The sequence below is a fragment of the Natrix helvetica genome (genome assembly GCF_964273705.1).
Source record: "Natrix helvetica genome assembly, chromosome: 3".
NCBI lineage: Eukaryota > Metazoa > Chordata > Lepidosauria > Squamata > Natricidae > Natrix > Natrix helvetica.
Genome location: NC_138549.1, coordinates 87,643,907 through 87,666,405, shown reverse-complemented (window position 1 = coordinate 87,666,405; position 22,499 = coordinate 87,643,907). Strand labels below are relative to the sequence as shown.

At 38.6% G+C, this 22,499-nt stretch overlaps 1 protein-coding gene across 2 annotated transcripts in view; it reads right to left on the bottom strand.

Moving 5' to 3' along the window:
* Nucleotides 1–22,499, bottom strand: part of PALMD (palmdelphin) — an 80,996-nt gene that overhangs the window by 10,247 nt on the left and 48,250 nt on the right. For both annotated transcript variants that reach the window (XM_081948800.1, XM_081948801.1), the window contains 5 exons: nt 12,359–12,489; nt 6,481–6,595; nt 4,534–4,567; nt 4,333–4,446; nt 664–1,725 (listed from right to left, as the gene is read on the bottom strand). In XM_081948800.1, the coding sequence (XP_081804926.1) occupies nt 664–1,725; nt 4,333–4,446; nt 4,534–4,567; nt 6,481–6,595; nt 12,359–12,489 (1,456 nt within the window). The remainder of the gene's footprint in view (nt 1–663; nt 1,726–4,332; nt 4,447–4,533; nt 4,568–6,480; nt 6,596–12,358; nt 12,490–22,499) is intronic.

Here is a 22,499-nt window from a genome sequence, read left to right as displayed (position 1 = left end):
GTTAAAACAGGGTAAATTATATGTTAAAAGTTGCATTAAGTCCTATCAAGTGAAACGAGCACTATCCAATAATGATTAAGGCAAGACATATGACTAAATTCCAAAAATGGAAAGAATGGTTATTGTTCAATCACCAAAATGGAATTTGACTTGATTTGCCATATATTGCATAGGTGCAATGAGAATTCTTAATATTATTTTCAAAACATGCTTAAATTAGACTGTTAAATATCTGATTTGCATTATTATTCTGATCTGATTTTAGTAATATTAAACAAGCTTTAGTTCTGACCACTTAGATCCTTCAAAGTGCTATTGATTGCACATTATTAAAAACTAAATGAAACACTCAAACAAGCTTCCTCAATCTGCAGCCCTCCAGATGCATTGAACTTCATTTTCTATTATGTATAATCAACATAGTAAGTTCAACTCAACTCAACCATTGAAAATGTCAGCAAGGGATTGTGGAAACTGGTAATTCAATACATCAGAAGGATGTGAGGAAGTGTGTATTAGAATTTAGAAAAGCAGGAGGAAATTGGTTACAGGTTGCAGATGAATTAGAATTAAAATGAAAAACAAGAAGGGGAAGAGAGTAATGTGAGTAATGAATCTGCTACATGAGAGCACAACAATGCTGTGACTTGCCCTTTTTTTTACCTGTTAAGGAAGGTTCTTCTGTTCCATCACTTGCTAAGTGGCCATCAAGTTGACCATTAAAGGTAGAACAGCTCAAACTTTCTTCTTGTTCTTTCAGTGACATGGAATTTTTGTAAAGTGGCTTGTTTACGTTGTCTCCAGAAGTTTTAGTCTGTGAAACTGCAGATGTCTGATTGGATGGCTGATAGACCTGACTATAAGGACCCACTGGATGATAAAGAGGCGTCTCAATTTTTTTTTCTTCTTCTTCACTGTCATCACTGATGACAACAAGTTCTGCATGGATAATCCCATCATACCCACACATTTTTTTATTTAGTTCTTCATCGTCCACATGTTGATATCCCATGAAAATCATTGTAACCGGTTCTTCTGTATCATCCACGGCATAACATGGCATAGCTTGGACCACGCTATAATTATCCTCACTCTCTAGTGCTGCCGGAGAAGAGTTTCTGATCTTATCATCTTGGTATTCCTTCATCTTTTGATATGGCTGAGCAGTTTCTTGTGTAGCTTCTCTTTGGGCAGAAGATACTAGCTTATTCTGAGGATTAGCCTGTAAAGGCCTTCCTAATTGTTGACTAACTGGACAATGAGAGTTCTGCTGGCAGCTCTTTGAAGTATCTAGACCATCTTTTTTAATATCATGCCATTTATCCTTATCAACAAATTCATTAGAAAAATGGTCAAGGTGGCTGATCTTATTCTGGATGTTATCTTTTCCTTCATTTGCTTCTTGGATGAATTTATTCTTTTGAGGAGTTCTGGGTCTGCAAAACTGGTTGGCATATACTGGCTCATGATATTCAGTGGGAGACTTGGATTGTTTCTCAGTGGCTTGTCGTAACATATCCTCCACTTCAACTGGAGCAAGATCATCCACATCATCATTCTTTACGCTCCCATTGGCACACACCGCATAGACAGACTTTCTGCCATCGTCATACACTTTGACTCCTGCTCCTTTAAATTCTTCTGAAGGGAGGGGTATTGTTGACAAAACTGTACTCTCCCCAGTCTTCATGTCTTTTTTTACTTTAATTTCCATAGCAAACAATGCTGCAGGGAAAGAAGCAAGCAACCTTTTAAAAGGTTATTAGCTAATGATATTGTCAGGTCTAAGAGACAACACAGTGAAATCCAATCCACTTTAATCCTTTATTTGCTTAGACCTAATGGACAGAATCTTGCCAAACTAAAGCTATAACTTTCTAAATAAAAGGTATAGACATACTCTGAGAAATTCTAGGCTGTGGCTACACTGAACCTCTTCCCCATTCCCTCTCCAGCTCAGGATTGCACAGTGCCTTGATCCTGACCTCTCTCTGGGAAAGCTCTGTTGCCAATAGTGTTCCCCCACTGCTCCTCCTCCAGGTGCATATTGCATTACAAATAAACAACTTAAAAATCTATAATAAACATCTATGAGATAGCAGTAGATCTGTGTGCCAGCAAGTAGGCTGAATAATTTCAAGCCTTGTACATAGGGAATTTCCCTACCCAAGTTAGCTTTTTACTTACAATTCTTTTTCTCCATATAGGAAGCAAGAAGAAACTTACAGTAGATTGGGACAAAAATTGCTAGGAAGTGGAGAGGAGTCAACACTAGGGAAAGATTGAGCACTTCTAACTAATCTACCTGCTTCTTCCAGTTTATGTCACACAACTCTTTATTTGAGTCTGATTTAGCTTTAATTCAAAATTTGATTTCAACTAAGAGGACATTGAGGAAGTAAATATAATTTCCTCCTTATTTTTAAAGTATATTTTCTACAATTGCCCGGCTGTTCTTACCTGGCCACTATCCAGTAAAGATTAGAATAAGGTGGTATGGATGGCTTTGGCTGCACTGCAGAAATCTCTGTATAATATAGTATGACTTTGTATAGGCTCAATTTTATTGTAATAAAACTGAGCTTATACCTATAGGCATCTGGTAGAAGCCATGATGACACCGTATTGTAATGTAAACATGCAAATAGCGCAATTTCACAAATGACCAATGGCATATCATCTTGCCAATAATGACATGACATACATGACTTATTTGCTTTCGTCACCTCTCCGGAGGAGTTGTAGTTCTCACCTCCCCGTTGTGGTTCTGTGTTACTGATGATCAAATTTAAAATGATGGGGGGATGGGGGGGGTTGGGTGAGTTTGGAAGCAATTTCAATGAAAATGTCAGCTTTGCAAAGAAATCTATGCAAGTTAACATCCCAAAAATTTAATAGTAAATCCGTTTATCTACAACACTATAAATCATTTGTGATCCATTTAATTGCCAGGAAATAGAAAAAAAAATTGTTGCAAGAGACAATAATTTGGTGCCCCATCTCCAGCTAAAGCTTGGATTCAATCTGTCAGGCCTGCAGCCATCTTTTCTTTTGGATCTTTGGCCTGCCACACTTTCTATTATTCTAGTATGCATTTTCTATTGTGGGAAAATGGGTGAGTGGGGGGATTGTAAGGAGTTACATACTATGTAGCCATAACAAAATTCTTTCTATAAAGCCAAGGTCATCCTTTGTCTCTGCACCTCTGCGCCTGACCGGAACTGGAGGGGTGGAACTGCCAGCATGGCAGTGGGAGATTGGACCATGTGATGGACTGTGGGTGTGGGGGCAAGATCTTCAACTTTCAACTAGGTGGGGAAAACCGGGAAGCTTTCAGATTTGGGTTTTCCCAGATGTGCCAACATGGCTCTCTTAATAAATTAGAACTTTGAGCAATACTTTGTCTTACACTATCACTAGCTGGTGTATTCCTGATTTTCTCAAGTGGATGTCTTTTGCAGATGTGCTGGATTACAACTCTCACAATTTTAATCCATGCTGGTTGGTTTTCTGGAAGTTGTAATACAACATATTTGGAAGATACCAGGCTGGGCAAAACCAAATGCAGATAATGCAGGACCAAATGCAGATAATAGAGGACTAGAGCAGCATGGCTGGCTGGGGAATTCTGGGAGTTGAAGTCCACAAGTCTTAAAGTTCCCAAGTTTGGACACCCCTGGATTAGAGAGTCACATTCAGATATTATCAATCCCCAGAAGTGGTTGGAAAACAGCCTGCAATCATTTTAACTTCTTCCAGTGTGATAAGTAAAAACCAAGAAGAGAACATCTGCCTTGGCTTGATCTGCTGCCATTCCACAAAAGCAACAAAAATCCCTTTCCCCACTTCACTCACAAGAAATTAAAGAGAATTTCATAGCTTAATGTTTTTCATGGCAGCCCTTTGTGCTGAAGAGGAGATAAATGGATGCAAAATGTCTTAGTTTCATTCCTTTTCTTTTGCTTAGGCTGCTAAAATAGAACTAGTTACCGCCAGCTTCATCATATGTGAGCTAAGAATAAATCTCAGATCTCCAACATTAAGTAGATTTTTGGGAAATGTGAACTTGTTTCACAGTGAAGCAGAATGCACATGTGGAAATTCAACAATTTAAGCCCTCCCAAGTCATAATTTCTGTTAGTGAGATTACATGGAATGGAACGCATCTAGAGGACACAGAGTTATAAAATGTTGGTCAGATGTAATTTCTTATGAACTTATGAAATAATAACCAGCGACAACCATATCTGCTATTTTTATGACACTGAGGTTGTTTTCAAAATGTAAGACCATACATACGGTTTTTCCTTGAATCCGACTATTAATCTGTACCTTTTCGATTTTCTTCTTCATTATCTGTTTGTAGATGGCCTGTCTTTTTAAGTGTGGAAGGTTTGAAAGGTTTCGGAAGGTCTGGTATGTTGGCATATATATAGTCAGCTGGCTCTATAAAAAGGGATTGCTAATTAATACATAGTTCACGTCTGCTTTTGCATAATATAATTTGAAAAATTATACTTAAGAGGAATGTACCTTCTGTAGTCTCTACTCTTTCCACTTTCACAGACTAAAAAAAAAAGTAACAAAGAATTCTGTGATGTTTCCCATCATTTAAAGAATTACAATACAATTGATTATTACTTTCTTTTTTGGCTAGTTAGCCGATATAACCAATTCTAAGTGGTGACTCAGGAATATATCCCATGGCACATATTTCAGTAAATGTGCATAAGATAGCTTTAAAAGTAATTGGGATCGAAAATTAATTTCTATAAAACAGGGAGGAGCAATATTTTGGTGCCCAAGGGTCATGCTTTGACACAAACTGAGGAAGGGGGACAAAAGCTGAAAAATGGGCAGGAGCAGAGTCGTATTCTGCCAGTTCAGACTGGTTCGCCAGAATCAGTAGCGGAAATCATGGCTGATTCTGCCCACCTGCCCCGGCTCTATGGATCCCATTTAGGCACTTTTTGAGCCAAAGCTCAAAAATGGATGCAGACAATCATATGTGTGAACCAGTAGGGAAGGTAAGTGAATACCACACCTGAGCGGGACGATAATTTTGGAGAAGAAAATTTTCTCTGTCCTTGCAGCAATTATATGGACTGTTTTACTGCTTTTTTAAAAATTGTTCACAAACTTAGTGTTATCCTACATCAGGGGTGTCCAAACTTGGGAACTTTAAGACTTGTGGACTTTAACTCCCAGAATTCCCCAGCCAGCCATGCTGGCTGGGGAATTCTGGGAGTTGAAGTCCACAAGTCTTTAAGTTCCCAAGTTTGGACACCCCTGTCCTACATTATTGTGTGTGCTGTTGGGGAAAAGGGAAGGAGAAGGGAATCATGGTGGAAAAAAAGTAGGGAGCAAAATTGGCAATGAAGCAAAGAAGCAAAAAGCACACTCTCTTTCTCAGAGCTGTGCTGTCCTCGACTTGCAGTTTGTTTAATGATGGTTCAGAGTTACAGCGGCACTGAAAAAAGTGACATGGCCATTTTTCACATTTATGACCACTGCAACATCCCCACAATCATGTGACCTTCTGACAAGCAAAGTCAATGGGGAAGCCAGATTCACTCAACAACTCTGTTGCTAAGTTAACGGCCGCAGCGATTGACTTGACAACTGTGACAAGAAAAGTCGTAAAATGGGGCAAAACTCACAACAGATGAGCAACAGAAATTTTGGGCTCCATTGTGATTGTAAGTCAAGGACTACCTTTATTGTAAAAATGCAGCTCAGCTCGAGAAAAACGAAGCAAATATTTCCTTTTTACATCTGGGGTATTAAAATGATTACAAAACCTTTTAAGTGGTAAATGTGTTTGTCATTTCCAGCCAATAACACAAGATTTTTCCTCCGTATATCTGTAGTACTCCTATATAGTCTCAATAAAATTGAGAATTTCTCACACTGGATCAACTGCATAATATCCCTCTGCAGAATTACAGTATTTGAGTTTCAGAGCAAGCTTCTATGTTTGTTCATTCAGGCTTCTCCCTCTGAAGGACGAATAAATATGCATCATTCTTTTTCTTTCTTTTGGAGTTTGGGGAGGGCAAGGGAACGTCCTTGACATTTAGGTAATGTAGATAAAATTATTAGTTAACATCAAAAATTTCATGTTGCAATAATACTTCAGTGCATAGCACAAAGTAGAATTATATGCTGCTACAGGGTTAAAATAAGAAATCTAGGGAAATTTTTCTATAATGTGGAACAAATTTGGCAGTGCTAAAAATTCAGGCTTTGTAATAATATAACTGGATTGATTCTGACATTTACTTTGTGTACAGTATCTGATCCTGGCGTTTCACTTTTCTAAGTTTTTTGGTATTATTAATTTCTAGTATTGTGCATCAGATTGCAGCCTTGAATATTTCCTTGCTTTCATCCCCATGCCTACCTTAAGGTCCATTTGTTATTTCTGACAGATCAGTTGACTGTATCAGCGGCAACAGGATTTTAAAATTAGATGCTGACCTTTATAATATCTTCTGTGGTCCTTTCAACAGATTTAAGCTTCTTCAAAATGGCTTTTTCTTTTACCGAGATTTTCAATTCTTCTTTCTCGAGATCCTCAATTTCTTGCTCAAGCCTGCATAGATGTGATATTAAATAGACCACAGATTAACAGTAATGAGTACATGACAGAGAACCATTTTTCTCAATTTGGCACTTGTTGGAGTTCAACTCCTAGAATTTGAAGGTTTGGAAACTGGGGGAACTGCACTCCCAGCTCAGATAGAGGATACCAGTTTGAAAAAGTCTGTTCCAGAATTAGGATCCCCCAAGATAATTCATTGTCGGCTTCCGTGTATAATATGGCCGTAAGTGTGAAAAATATCCATAAGTCACTATTACAACAGTTACTGTTGTAACTTCAAATGGTCACTAAATGAACTGATGTAAGTCGAGGATTATCTGTATTTCTAGGGGAGCTGAAGACCACAATGCATTTGGGAAGAAGTAAAATAGCATAGGCCATGTCATATACTTGATCAAAACACAGATCTTCTATTTTTTTCCTTTGATTGAGGAGAAAGTTTGACAGGTGATCTTCATTTTTTAACAGTACAATTTTCATATCCTCAAATGGTAGAAAATTTTGACAGTGATTTTTGACCGACAAAAAGTTGGGGAAAAAAACGAAACTCTTATTAGTTGGATTGCCCAAATCCAGCACTCGTTCCATAGGGAGAGGCTGTGCCAGAAAAACCCTGCTTTGTTTATAGCTGTGACCCCAGTAATGCTTCTTTTGTTGCTGTTATTGCTGCATGCAGAATCATTTAAACAAGATTGGTTCAGCCGGGGGCCCAAAGGAAACACAGAGAATGGGATTCCGCTGTATGTTCCCTCATTAGCTGCAACATAGGCGGCTTCCCACTTTCAGGAACTCTTGGCAGCTGGGAATCTCCTCACCTCCTGAAGCAAAGGCAGGCAGAGGCGTGCTGAGGTCTCCTTGCAATAAAAGCAGCAGTTTTGCAGAACCTCTGGAGAGGACTGGGTTGGCTTTGCCCTTCTCTACAGCACCCCCCCTCCCTCCCACCAACATGGATAGAGTCAACACAAGAGCTAAGAAGAGGGCAGGGCACCTGTTAGCTTTTTAAAATATTATTTTAGTCACAGGGTAAAGTAATACAGGCTTAAGCGAAAGGCAGAAGATGAGGGCAATAATGAGAACTCCAGGGTGTGGTGAAAAATAATGCTGGCAATTCAGAAGACAAAGGTGGCAGATTACTGCAATATACTCTACATGGGGCTGCCCTGGAAGACTACCCAGGAACTTAAAGTGGTCCAGACGGCACAGTAATGGGGGCCCCAGATTTGCCTGGGCAACATTTCTGTTGCTCAAGTTGCACAGATTCAGTTTCTTTATGGGTGCAATTCAAGGTGTTGTTCTAACCCTTTAAAGTAGGGCCAGACTATTTGCTGAGCCACCTTTCCTGAAGGACATCTAAGTTGTCCCACAGATCAGATAGGGTGGGACACATTCCTGATCCCTTCCCCCAAATATTGTCATATAATGGAAGCTAGGAGCATACCTTTTCTGTGATAGCCCCTGCCCTATGGACACCCTACCCCCTGAAGTTCAGTGGGCCTCCACTCTTTTAGCTTTGGATAAGGCTCTAAGGACCTGCCCTCCCCCCCCCCCTCCCAAGCATTGGGGGAGGAGTAGATGATGACATGTTAACATGGATCTGCTCCATGTTTTTCTTGTTTTAATTTTCTAAGTTTAAACTGGTTGTATTTTACCATTTTCAAAATAGTTTTATGTATTTGTTAAATTTTTGACTGGAAGCCACCCAATACAATACAGCTATATACATGTTTTACATTTTTAAAAATTAGTAAAAAAAAAGATGTGTGGAAGGAGCCTACATTAGGGCTGAGATCCCAAAATGTGAGCTGAAAAATGCAGAAGCCTGCTAAACAAAATCTCAGCCCACATCCCGTTATTACCTTCTAAGGATCTAAATTACCGAGGAATTTTTCTGAAATGGACCAAGGTGATGGAAAGAAATATTTCCCATTTTATATTCTGGACAGTCTCCTTTTAGCATGCTAGCAGTGTAGAAAAACCTGACCCAAAATACACGTTTCTTTGCACCATTGAGGCTTGTTCTCTTGGAACTGATTTGCTTTTATTTGACATGTGCCCGAACACGTTTTCAGCTGTCAACGTTTATCTGAAAATGGATTATTGGATGGAGAGTGTCAGTGTAAAAGTGATTCACGTTGGTGACACATTCTACCAGAATTAGAATTAGTTGGTATTATCTTATTTAAAGTGTTCTCAAAGAGCACGGAACACGGTAAAATCAATACTGAATCATGTGGCATGTCTTTTCCTCTGTTCTCAAGCCAAACATCTCATTTGCTTTGTGATGATATATACTGTACCTAAGAGTGAAGTGCATGCCAGGCAACCTTTCTGATTTAATCCTGGTGACATTTTGCTGAGAATCTATCTCTATTCCAATATCTATTCTGATATCTATTCCAGTAAAAGGCATATTTTAAATATGCACCAAAACAAAATCATTCCAGAAGAGATAATAGTTTGGAATAGATTTGTATGTAAAAGGTCAGTATCAAACGAAAAGGAAACATGGGATAAATATCAGAGGTTAGCAAACCAAAGTTTCCAAATGGCACATAGAAATGCACCGTAAGAATTGTAATCCAAAACATAAGAAGGGCAATAGGCCTCTTGTGTTAATATAACATATAGCTATCAGTTCCCTAAGAATAATGGGTCTTCCTGGAGCTGTTTTCTACCCATTAGCCTGGGAAAAGGAGAGAAGAATACATCATTTTTATATCATTACTAGTCTATAAAATGGCGTTGCTAGCAGTTGTAGGTTCTGGATCCCATCACAACTGGTACACTGCGGTGGGGCCGGGCATCCTTGGCGGGCCTGTGCGCTGCACCACTGCCCAGCAACATTCAGCTGCTCGGTGGAGGTCGTGCCCATTTGCCTCAAAAAGCGGTAGGCGGGTGGGCCAAACAGCCCACTGTTCCAGTATGGTGGTCGCTGCTCGCCCGTACTTTGACATACCATCCAGAACCCACCACTGGTTGCCAGGGTATTTATTTATAGGGGGGAAATGTCCGGACCAAACAAAATTTCTAATGGTGGAATTTCTTCCTTACCAGAGGGAGCCCCCTTGTGCAGTACTTTGAAGCCGTTACCATGGCAACTCCACTGCACTGTACAGTAGAAGCTATTTCACAGCAGTACAGTAGAAGCCATTTAAAGGCACAACAGGCTGCATCTTAACAGAACACACACCCTGAGGGTATTAGGGGTGTCTTATCTCCACAGTATTTGTTTCCAGAGAGTAAGTAATCTGTGTACGAAGTTTGGTTGAAATTGCTCGAGGTGTTCCAGAGTTATGCTGGAACACACACATACACACACACACACACACACACACAGAGAGAGAGAGACACACACAGTGCCATTTTTATATATATAGAAGATAAAGGCATTAGCCAGAACTCAAAGCAGGGAACAGACTATCTGGGATATCCAAGATCTGTTTGAAATTATTCCATTAATGTAACCCAGATTGGCCTGTGCTATAGATTATAAGAAGTAAAATTTAAAATAAAAGACTTTTTATTCCAGGTAAGAGAGGGCTCATGAAATTTGGGTGCTGGAAAAAAATGTGTGTTGTTAAACAGAGATAAAGTGTTATTATCCACAAACTAGGTTAGGGCTGAGGAGCTTTTTAGCTACATTTTCTGACTTCCGAAAGGAAAAAAAAAATTAAATAAATTAAGGAAAATTCAAGATCCTGGCTTGGGAGGGGAAAAACTGTTTATAGATTGGATATCTATTCCAGCCAGCAGAACAGATTAGAAATTTTATTATTATTGGGAATACTGTTCTAACAGTCATGATTAGGTTTTGCCACCATAGCTTGGCACTCCAGAAAGCTGAACCTATTTGCTCTGTTCTGCTTTGCCTTTCCTACCTTGGTGGTAGGAAGTTTCTTTCAGCTATAACTCAGGTTTTTTAATATTAGGCAATTCCAATTTCAATTTAAATCAAGGCAGCTTTAAAAGCTAAAACTGATCTCCAGGAAAAATTCCTGCAGGTTCCTTAAATGTCTTAAGTGATTTCAAATATTATTACCCTCAAGACTGAAAATCCCCTCTAAAACTCAAGACTGGCTGTCTTGCAGTAAAATATGGCTCCAAATAATATGTTTTAAAAAGTAGAAGCAGGTTAGTTCTTGAACTTTTGAATGAGAGTTTCACCTGCTTTAGAATTACATGATTACGAGAACTTCCCATGTTGGTTTGATAGTGAACAATTTTTCTTCCAAGGGATTATAAATCTCCTTCCTTTTACATTAAACACCAAAGGTTATAGGCTCTTTTTATTCAAAAGACAATAGAGAACTTGTTATGGAAATATGAGTCCAGTTTTAATTCCATGTGGCTTTTAGCTATAATAAATATTAGATCACTTTTAGTAAAATTAGATCAAATGGCTTACCATCACCTAGGCTGACAGTATATTTGTCGCACAAAGATTTGGCCGTTACAATGGGTAGTCCTCGACTTACAACAGCTCACTTAGTGACTGTTTGAAGTTACAATGGCACTGGAAAAAGTGACTTATGACCATTTTTCGCACTTATGACCAATGCAGCATCCCCATGGTCACGTGATTTACATTTGGATGCTTGACAATTGATTCACATTTACGATGGTTGCAGTATCCCAGGATCATGTGGTCACCTTTTGTGACCTTCTGACAAGCAAAGTCAACGGGGAAACCAGATTCACTTAGCAACGGTGTTACTAATTTAAAAACTGCAGCGATCCACTTAACAAATGTGGCAAGAAAAGTCATGCAATGGCACAAACTCACTTAACAAATGTTTCACTTAGCAACATAGATTTTGGGCTCAACTGTGGTCAGAACTCGAGGACTACCTGTAGTAGTACCAAGGTAGAAGTTAGGCAATATCTTCTATTGGTTTGTAATTTTTATGTGGGTGGGCTCATTTTGTTCTGGCCTTAGTTAGTCTTAGCAGATCTAATTTGGTAAAGTTTTTTGCTGTTTTGCTACGATCAGATTTATTTTTTAATGGTAGCTATCAAATTAGACTTACACTTAGAATAACTTTATTGTCACTTTGAATGTACCCTAATCGGCATACATTAAAATGCAATTTTGCTGCATACAGCTCTCAAAGGGTCACCAATATACACTACATAACCATTAATGTTGAAGCGAATAAATTATCGGAATGATTGAAGTTTTAATACTTTGTCAATAATTGGCCAGTGCTTAACATTTACTCTTTATTTTTTCCTGCATTGCCTAGTGCAGTGATGGCTAACCTTTTTGTCGCTGCATGCCAAAAGTGTGCATGCATGCACGCACACCCATAATGCAATGCATGTGTGACCCCCGCATGGGTGACCCCCCCTCCCACATGCATCCCCTGTGCATGCACCCCTCTCCCCACGCATGCATGGCAGAGACCCAAAAAGCAGCTGGCCGGCGGGAGGCATGCGTGCGTGCGCAATGGAACTGAGCTGGGGCGTCGGCTTGCGTGCCCACAGAGAGAGCTCTGATTGCCACCTGTGGTACATTTGCCATAGGTTCACCATCACGGGCCTAGTGTAATAACTTTATTACTTTTTATACTCTGCTCTGTTTCATGTTAGATATCTTGACTATAAAGTTAGTATTATTATTAAATAGTTGACCTCATATATAAATATTAATCCTCTAATTAAGGGGAAAAATATTGTTCTGAGTAATGTAGTAATGTAATAATGTCCCAAGGACTTATATTCCTACATTAATAAGGAAGAAAATGTATGCTGTACCTGAGAATATTTTGTTCCAGTTTCTTAATTCGGTGTTGGTCTTCCCGATGTTGGTTTTGCATTTCTTTCTGTTCTTCTGGAGAAAGGGTACTTAATCCATCCCAGAGCCATTTCTCCCGCAAAGCTTTTTTCTACAGATATATTTAAAAATACTGATTAACAATTTCATCTGTCTATCACACCTCTATCACATATTGCCATCATAGCTATCAGCTCATCATGTCGGTTCTGTCCTGAAGAATTCGCCAATGAATGTTCTCGTTTGTTCTCGTTATCAATGAAGTTGCTAAGGGTCCATGAACTCATTTGTTGCCTTCTTTCCTTACCCCTTCCTCTTCCATGGCAGGCAGGAACAGCTGGACGGGCATAATCTTATTTCCTTGTATACCGGTAGTCCTTGACTTACAATAGTTCATTTTGTGAACATTCAAAGTTACAGCATTACTGGAAAAAAAGTGACTTATGACCATCTTTCACACTTATGACTGTTTCAGTTTTCCAGGGTCATGTGACCACCTTTTGCGATCTTCTGACAAGTGCAGTCAATGCGAAAGCCAGAATCAATTTAAAAGCCATGTTACTAACTTAACAACTACAGTGACTCACAACTGTGGCAAGAAAATGGGGCAAAACTTACTTGAAAATGTCTTTCTTACCAACATAAATTTTGGGCTACATTGTGGTCCTAAAATCAAGAAGTATCTGTAATTTCCTAGCATTTTGGTGTAATGGTTGTAAGCAAACTACCATGTGAAGTTTCTGGGGGGGGGGGAACTGATTATTTTGTTTCGTTTGAGAATGGAGCATGGGCAAGAATGCCAGACATTTTTTTAAAAATGAATTCTGATATAAATAGCTCCATCAACTCCCCTAAGGACAATGAAACACCCTGCAGAGTAGGAACCTGTGGATTTTCAGATCTTCTGAACTATCGATTTCAGAGGATTCAGCCAGCACAGGTAATGCTGGGAGATGCTAGGAGCTGCAAGCCATCAAACTATGGGGGAATCACAGGTTCCCTCTCCTCTTGCATCATGCTGACCTGTGCATTTGTAAAGATCAAAGGGAAGGCAATAGCAAAGGGAGGAAGACCATTTTTTTTAATGTTTCTTATCTTCTAATCATGAGCACTTCAGGAATACTACATCTGCATGAGCTGAAAATAATTATGCCAACAGCTGAGTGATGAGAACAGCAGCAAAATTAATCTGAAAGAAGTGGAGGTGGGGAAAATACAAATCAGAAAAGCAATGGGAAAGAGGAAGGTGTCTAAAGAAAGGCAAAACGCATATAATACATGTCCCATTCCTTTCATCAACCATCCCCTTGAACTGGCTCAATGGGAAATGTATTGCATTTGGGTTGGAGATAAAATGCAATTTATATATTGTTTCATTCTTTTGTAGGTGAATGCTCATGTATACATAGAAGCAGATGAGAAACATATAAGTGTGAACTCTGTATGTTATGCAGTGCCTTCTTAAATATCATGGCATCCTGTGGTATATTACACCAAAGAGAAGATGCTAATATCGAGTGATAAGCTAAGACTTTTGGAATGACATGAATGGCAGAGGCTACACTTGCCTTGTGTAGATCACATTCCACTTCACTGCTGTTGCTGTTGCTAGTAGCATGAACTCCTGCCATTAAGACCTCATTCATGTATGGGATATGTGCGGTCCCACAAGCTAGCCAGAAGCAAAGAATTCCTGTAATAATTCTTCAGCAACCCATCACTTCATAAACTGAAATAAATCTTGCCTGGAGTTAGCTGTGTTTCTGGAGTTCTGTATTATATTTTAAAGAAATGTTTAAAGCAAAAAATATCTTAGAATGCTCTTTTGAGATTCTACCTGCTGAATTCTTTTACGACTTCTATTTTAGCTTCGGTAGGAAAAATGTTATTTTGGGTTGGGAAAGTGATAGGATGAAAGGGGTGAAACAAATGGAGCTTTATACTTTTATAGATTCATAATTCGTATGGTCGAACGAATGGATTAAGGCTTCTCAAAGTATATTCTGTGGAGCTCCAAGGTTTCCCGAGAACTTGATGGGGTTCTGTGAGAGATTAAGGACCAATAAACAAAGAAAATCCCCCAAATAAGACCAGTTTTGTATAACTTTGCCTTTTGATCAGCGACATGGGATTTTTTTAAAACTAAAGATTATATTGTAAACCTACCCAGCAATTAAGGAGGTATACAACATCTCCTTGAAGGTTTGTGCTTAGCAAACATTTGCTATGCAGCAACCCAAAGAGGGCTTTTTAAATATTAATTCTGATTTCCCTTCATTTATGATTGATATTAAATCCAGTTAACTTGCAAAACGAACGTATCTTCTTCTTCCTCACCAAACCTTAGGATAAATTTAAGATGCTATGTCAGTTAATATGCTTCTGTTATTGTCTTGTTCTTTAATTTTTATCATTTTGCACAGTTCTAACTTCTGAATTTAGTGTTCTTTATTGCTTTGTTTTATTATATCTGCTCAGGGATTTCTTTAATGAAACATGGACTTAAGTAGTTATAAATAAAATATGTTACATAATTGATATGTTTTTATTTTGCAAGTATCTGTGAAATTTCCGTAGGTACTTAGAAGGTTTTGTTTTTAACCAAAAGGTCTGAGGTTATGGAAAGCTATTGAGCTCACCTTTCCTGTAACCACTGATTGGTCAGTCCCTGTTTCTTGCCCTTCCCATCCATACAGGAAACGCAAGCCTCATTGGCTGGGTCCCTTCTTCACATAATCTCCTTTGATCCTTTATTTTTTTCTCATCACATTAGCATTATAGTTCTGATATCACACTAATAAAAACAACAGGGAACAAGGTGTTCTTGTTTGCAACATATTTTCAGATCAGTGGTACACACACGTGGCACAAAATGCCAACATCTTTGTGAGTGACCTAGAATTTCAAGTCTTAAACCTTTTACTTGAGATTTATTGACATTTCGTATGGACTCATGAAAATGAATAATCAAATCTGTCACCAACCTCAGTCTCTAATAAATCCATTCCTTCATGTCATGGTACAATTCACAACGGACATCTTAAGGCCACATTATGCAGGGAAGATCATATGAATCTTACATGCTTCTGGCTTCCATCCAGAACACACCCACCCAATCTCTTATTTGTAGCCAGGTTCTAAATTATAACCTCATTGGTTCTGACCCTCTTAAAAGAGATGCCTAAAAAACGGAATTAGCCCAAGCTTTGGGGAGACTATGAACAATCCACCAAATGAGATCAACGGGCAAATCAATATAGTCAAGCTGATAGTCAAGAGAACTCGTTAAAGATAGATTACCAAAAAAATCACATCTGGTTGTCATCTACTGTATAGCACACAGCTCAAATCACTGAGATGTATAATTTAAAAGCTACATCCCATATTAGACAATGATACTGTATTTTCTCAGGTATTGGGTGGCAGGAGTATTTGCACATAACTAAGCACACTGAGGCAGATTCTCACAAGTATCAAGAATTAACAGGACAGTGATACTAACATGGAAATCAGGCCCTTTAACAAACACACATTTACATATCACTCACTTTAAGTCAACAACACCATCACGGGTCTCAACAACTTTCATATGAGATTAGAGAAAGAGTAGGTGAAAGTGTGTCTAATGTGATATATGTCATTATAACAGGGGTGTCCAAACTTGGGAACTTTAAGACTTGTGGACTTCAACTCCCAGAATTCCCCAGCCAGCATGGCTGGCTGGGGAATTCTGGGAGTTGAAGTCCACAAGTCTTAAAGTTCCCAAGTTTGGACACCCCTGCATTATAAGATAGTAATGCTTCTCTGGATTTACATAAAATAAGCAAGCCAAATTTGTGTAACAGGATTAATTCTCACAAAATTTGACATCAGAACTCAAAACAAGATAAAGTAATAGCAAATTATTTTAACCTGCTAGGGCATTCCATAGCTGTATTTTTTTGGAGGGGGGGGGGAAGGAACTTTAACAACACAATTAACAAGAGAGTGTGGAACTTGCATACATAGAAATGTATCTTAGAAAGTCTCAATAGACACAATGGGTTTTTAAAAGATTACATATTACAATTGTTAATTGATAAATTGTTTGTAATCACTTCCACATGTTACCTGCCTCTGAATAATCACCATTTTAACCCAATTTTAATCCTAGTTCAGTTTAGTTACATTATACATCTGAAGTGAAGTGAAGCCTTTTAACTTATGTCCTTCAGTTGTTTGTTAGGACTAAAGGTGCTACTATTAGAGTCTTGATTTTGGCTACTCTAGATCAATAAAGCTCTTCTCTAATTCAGAGGAACTGAATCTGGATAGCTCTTGAATTTGCCTCAATCAAGATGTTTAAATGCTGTGGATTTTTCTGAATCTGATGTACACCCAAACCTTCTTGAACTCATGTGCCTCTGACTAGAGTACTACACTAAATATTGTAACATGCTTGTGGTCTTGTTTTGTTCTCCTCCATTCCTGCTAAAGCTTTAGATTTGATGAGTTTCCTGTTGTTGTTGCTTTAAAAAGAACCCCATGTTTGTTAGACATCTAAACATCTAAGCATCTGAAATGTCCTGAAGGGGTTAAGAAATGAATTCTGTAGTTGTATAGTAACTACAATTCCATTTATTATTCTATTTTCTGATTGGGAGAAGATAGCCTTTCCAGGGTGAACCCTAAAACATCCTATACGGCTGCCTATCAGAGATGGAGAACTCAAGAACTAGTCTGAAAATATTGCTTCCTGCTTCCATTGAAAGATGCTCAGATAATCTTTTCACAAAACCTAATCCCTTTCATGAAAATAATCTTGTAAGGGAAAGCAACAAAGTTGATTTGTTTCTTCAGCATTACCCAAATGGTTGCTTTCTCCCCAATGAACATTTTAAGGACCCCTAGTGGCACAGTGGTCAGAATGCCGTATTGTAGGCAAACTGTGCCTACAGCCTGGAGTTTAAATCTGAGAGGACTACAACATTGACTCAAGGAGCCTTTCATCCTTCTGATTTTGGTAAAATGAGCACCCAGAATGTTGGGGGCAATATGCAAATAATGCTTACATTGTAAACCACTCAGAGAATACTGCAAGGCACTATGGGGCAGTATAGAAGCCTAAATGCTATTGCTAAGTCAAGATTTGTTATTCCTCCCTGTTTCCCATATCTACAAAGCATACCACTGTCAGATATAAAAAGTCAGGATCATTTGTAAGGTTGCAGCATAGGCGATTTATTCAAGCCTATACACAAGAATCTTGTCAACTAAAGTTCAACAGTAAACTGGCACCAGAAAAGGGCACCAGAATTCAGGAGGAGTTGGACTTGGCCTGCTTGTGGAAATGCAATGACTCTAAGCTGATGAGGTGTTTAACTCCGTCCCCCCAATTCTGCCTGCTCTTCTCTTCCATCAACAGACATGATTAAAGGAGGATAAATTGCTTTATATAGGCTGACCTACAGCTTGCATCTCCCAAATTGATGCTGCATTCACTATGACACTAGGGAGATTAATCTGAAAAATGGACAATTTCATGTACTTCAGACATATCTTCAAAACAGCAATCAGGAACCTATCTGTAAGATGCAATATTGGCAGGAAAGCGAAAGAAACACTGTGTCTGGTTTTTCAGCTTGTAACCAAGAGTAGATCTGATCTTTCTTTATTAGAACAGCTGTTCAATTAAGCTCCAATTCTCTCAGTGATTCATCGGTTTTTAATTATGTCTTTTGCAAAGAAATGTCTGGCTGTTCTTTAATTACATTTTCTTGAAACAGTATCACAGAATCTAAAACTCTGCACAATAAAATTATAATTGTTATTATCAATAATATTTTAAATCCTGTTGGATTGGATAACACTGGAAATTATGACTGTGATAATAATATAGAATGTTAAGATTTATATTGAAAGTAATGCCATAATTTTATTTAATACAGAGCATACGGTTACTAAATTATGATAATAAGAACAAGATGAAACCTTTGTTTAAATGTTAGAATTAATATAATCAGGCACAAATGGTGAAATTTGCAATATTTATAATCAGTATAGTAAACAAAGAAACGTATCCAGACCCAATAGTAAACCACAAATGATATAGGACAGGGGTGTCCAAACTTGAGAACTTTAAGACTTGTGGACTTCAACTCCCAGAATTCCCCAGCCAGCATGGCTGGCTGGGGAATTCTGGGAGTTGAAGTCCACAAGTCTTAAAGTTCCCAAGTTTGGACACCCCTGATATAGGAAATCTCCAATATACGTAAGCTTGATTACTATTATGATAATGATGCCAATTTGGGCTAATAGGTAATGCACCAGATTAGAAGCCAGGAGACTGTGAGTTCTAGTACCACCTTAGGCATGAAAGCTGGCTAGGTAACTTTAGGCCAATAGAGGAAAACGGAGTATTGAGTATTTTCGCCACCTTGAGTTACTTATGAAATAATAAAGGAGGGATTAAAAACATCTAATAAAGTCCAACATTCGTTTATGATAGAATCTATATTTGGAGATCTATGTTCAGTTCTGAGTACTACAGTTCAAAAAGGACTGACACAGACAAATCCAGAGGGTGGCTTTCAACAGGGTAAAAGAAATTTCCTAGAAAGTAGGTAATTTTTCATTCTTTTTCTCTTAAAAAAGACTTCCCTGTCTTGTAGAATTTCATTAAAGGGACCTTCGTGAAATGACACGGAAGTCCCTTTTAGATGTGCTGCTATGTCTCTATGTGTTTCATGACCTGGTTTGAGAAGGGAGAAATTGTAGAGTAAAGAAGATGACTTTAATGGGGATATGCAGAAATGGTTGCCTAAACAGAAGGGTCTGAAGCATTTTTAAGCCCAGAACAGTAAGATAACATCCAGAAATGGATGTTGCTTCCCTAATTCGCTGAGCAATAAGGAGGTACAGCACACAGTCAGAATTGCAAGATTCTGTAATTGCAGCTAATCATACCTATCTCAAAAGGAGTTCATTGAACAATTTCCCGTGGAGCTGATTTCATAATCTGACACTGGCTGTAGGCTTTACTTTTCTGGATCAAGCCATGCTTATGAACATCGGAAATTGAACCTTGAGTTCCAGCTCTAAATTCATTAAGTTGGGAGATTCAGTCAAGGTTCTGGATCACATTGGGAGAATATGCATTCATGCATCTATCCATCCATCCACAGGTGGTCCTTGATTAACAACCACTCATTCAGCTACTGTTCTGTCACTGCATTAAATTGTTTGCTAGCCTGAACTGACGAATTGAAACTAAATAGTTAAACTGAAAGAGTTACTGCGCAGGTCATAAGGTCTTATCTGACAATGATGTACTGCGCATGCTTATCTTTTTTATTACTTCACATTCCAGACTCTTCTCTTCCCTTTTGATCTTTGTCCGTCTTCCAGGGAAACTGGGAGACAGAAACTTTTTTATCAAAATGTAACAATTAGTTAGTTTTGTTTTATTTCCATTTATTATTTTTGTATTAAAGTTTGTTGTTAATTAGAATATGTTCTCCGGGATTTCTTTATTTCTTTTTCTTCGCACCTTAAAGAATATGCCTGTTTGGAAACGCCGCGGTCTACGCCTCATCTAGTTCAGGGTGAAATAATTCTTCCCCTGACATGTTCAAACTTAAGATGGTTGCTGAATACTTCATAAGACAACCTTGTACTTATGGCTCTTGCAGCATCCTGAAGTCATGCAATCTGTTCATGATTTGTAGCTTTCCCGGTCGCTGGCAGGATGTCCTCACTTAACCACATGGTCCTTGCTTAACTATGGCATTAAGAGCTGCAGTGGCACAGTGGTTAGAGTGCAGTACTGCAGGCTACTTCTGCTGACCGCCAGCTGTTTGCAATTTGGCAGTTCACATCTCACTAGGCTCAAGGTTGATTCAGCCTTCCATCCTTCTGAAGTTGGTAAAACGAGGACCCATATTGTTGGGGGCAATATGCTGGCTCTGTAAACTGCTTAGAGAGGGCTGGAAAGCACTGTGAAGCGGTATATAATTTAAATGCTATTGCTATTTGTAACCGACGGCTGAAACTGTCCCAGCTAAGTGGCCCAGTCACATGGGTTTTTTTTTTACTTATCGCTTAATAATGGAGTTTCTGTTCTCAATTAATGTCATTAAATGAGGACTGCCTGTATCATGCCATGCCATAGTTTCTTTTTCCATGGTTTACAGAACAAGCCACAACCACTGCTATGCTGCCTAGAGATGTTCTAGTATGTAGGATACATATGATGATGATCAACATCATCATCATAAGAGAAAGAACTGGAGAAGATAACAAAATACAAAGACCTACAAATAGAAATAGAACGACTATGGCAAGGACAAGCAAGGGTAGTACCAACAGCAATAGCGCCTTGGGTGCAGTCCCAAAACAACTGGAGCACCACTTGAACACCTTAGGCATTGACAAATTTGCCATCAGTCAATTGCAGAAGGCGGCTTTACTTGGAACTGCTTCGATCCTGCAATGACATCTGTAACACCATCAAACCTCCAGATGTGCCTATCCCAGGTCCTTGGTAAGGACTCGATAGGTAAACAAAAATGCCAAACCCAGACTGAACATCTGGCTGACTGTGTGAATAACAACAACAACAACAAATTAGTACAATTTATACAGCCAAACCAAAACCAGATGAACCCTACCATAAGTTAGTTCAGTAACTATGTATAGTTTGGGAGCAGAGACTGCTGCTTTGATGTGTGCCTCTTAGTGTAGTGAAGACTAGTGGCAGTCAACAACTGAAAAGAGTCCTGGAACATTAGCAATTTGATCCCCAAAACACTTGTGTGATGGGACAGACCCAGCCATCTGAGCAAGATCCATTAACAACATTCCTTTGTTGCTGTAGATTTTTCCAGTGTGGGTAGACTGGAAAAGCTGAGAAAGATTATTTCTGCGATTTTAACAATTCTCACATTTTTGTAGCCGAGTTTGACAACCAAATACTCTCATTTGTTCTCTTGTCCCCTGGGAAAGGCTCTATTTTTGATTCTGGCATGAATTTTTTGGGACTACTTTTTAATAAATAAGCATTGTGGAGAGTTTAGGTTGGTTCAGTTTTTAATATGCTATGAAATGTCAAGCTGTCCTTGATAAGCCGAGCTGAGAGCATGTCGTCATTTTTTCCTCTTCCCTTTCATTTATGTCAGGCTTGTCATTTGATTCATCTATAATTGAGATTCTATTCCAAGCAACTTGGCAGGTTTAACATCAGTGTAAAATTTGCAGATGACTCCCCAAGGTGTGGGAAGTGGGGTTAAAACATCTTTTCCTTCGACCCATTATTATAATTGACTAAAGTTTTGCCAGATAAAATCAGTTACTGTGTGAGTGAACACACCCTGTCGGAGAAACGGAGATACACACACACACACACACACACACACACACACACACACACGGAGCCATACTTTATACAGGAATTATTTCTGACAATGATCTCATCTGAAATAACATGACCAAGCAGCACAAGCCAATCATTTGTGTGTCTGTTAAAATCCTCTAAGATTATTTAATGGAGTTGGCTTTTTCTTTAACTATTGAAGTTCAAAATGCATAAATAGAATTTAAGCCGCAACCATTAAAGAAATGAGACCTATGAATTAGATATTTATAGCTTGAGCTGTATTGATTATACAATTTATTTAAATTGGGATAGTTCAACACACACACACACACACACACACACACAAACAGAGTGTTGGAATGATAGGCTGGAATTAAAAGACTAATTTATAAGCATATTCACACAGCATAATTCTAAGCATATAGTAGATTAGACTTTCCCTCTAGACATGGAAAGCTGAATTAGTAACATCTCCCAACTTCTTGGCCTGGTGGACACATTTAGAATGTTAACAAATTGGTGAAAATGTAGAAAATGTCTACTTGTGAGATTGGCAGATACACAAGTTTAAAATCCAAATACTAGTCTACAGCCAACCACCAATCTCTTGGAGTGCGTTGGGGGCCTAGAGGTATTGTGAGATGGGCAGATACACAAGTTTAAAATCCAAATACTAGTCTACAGCCAACCATCAATTTTTTGGACTGTGTTGGGGGCCTAGAGGTATTGTGAGATGGGCAGATACACAAGTTTAAAATTGAAATGCTACT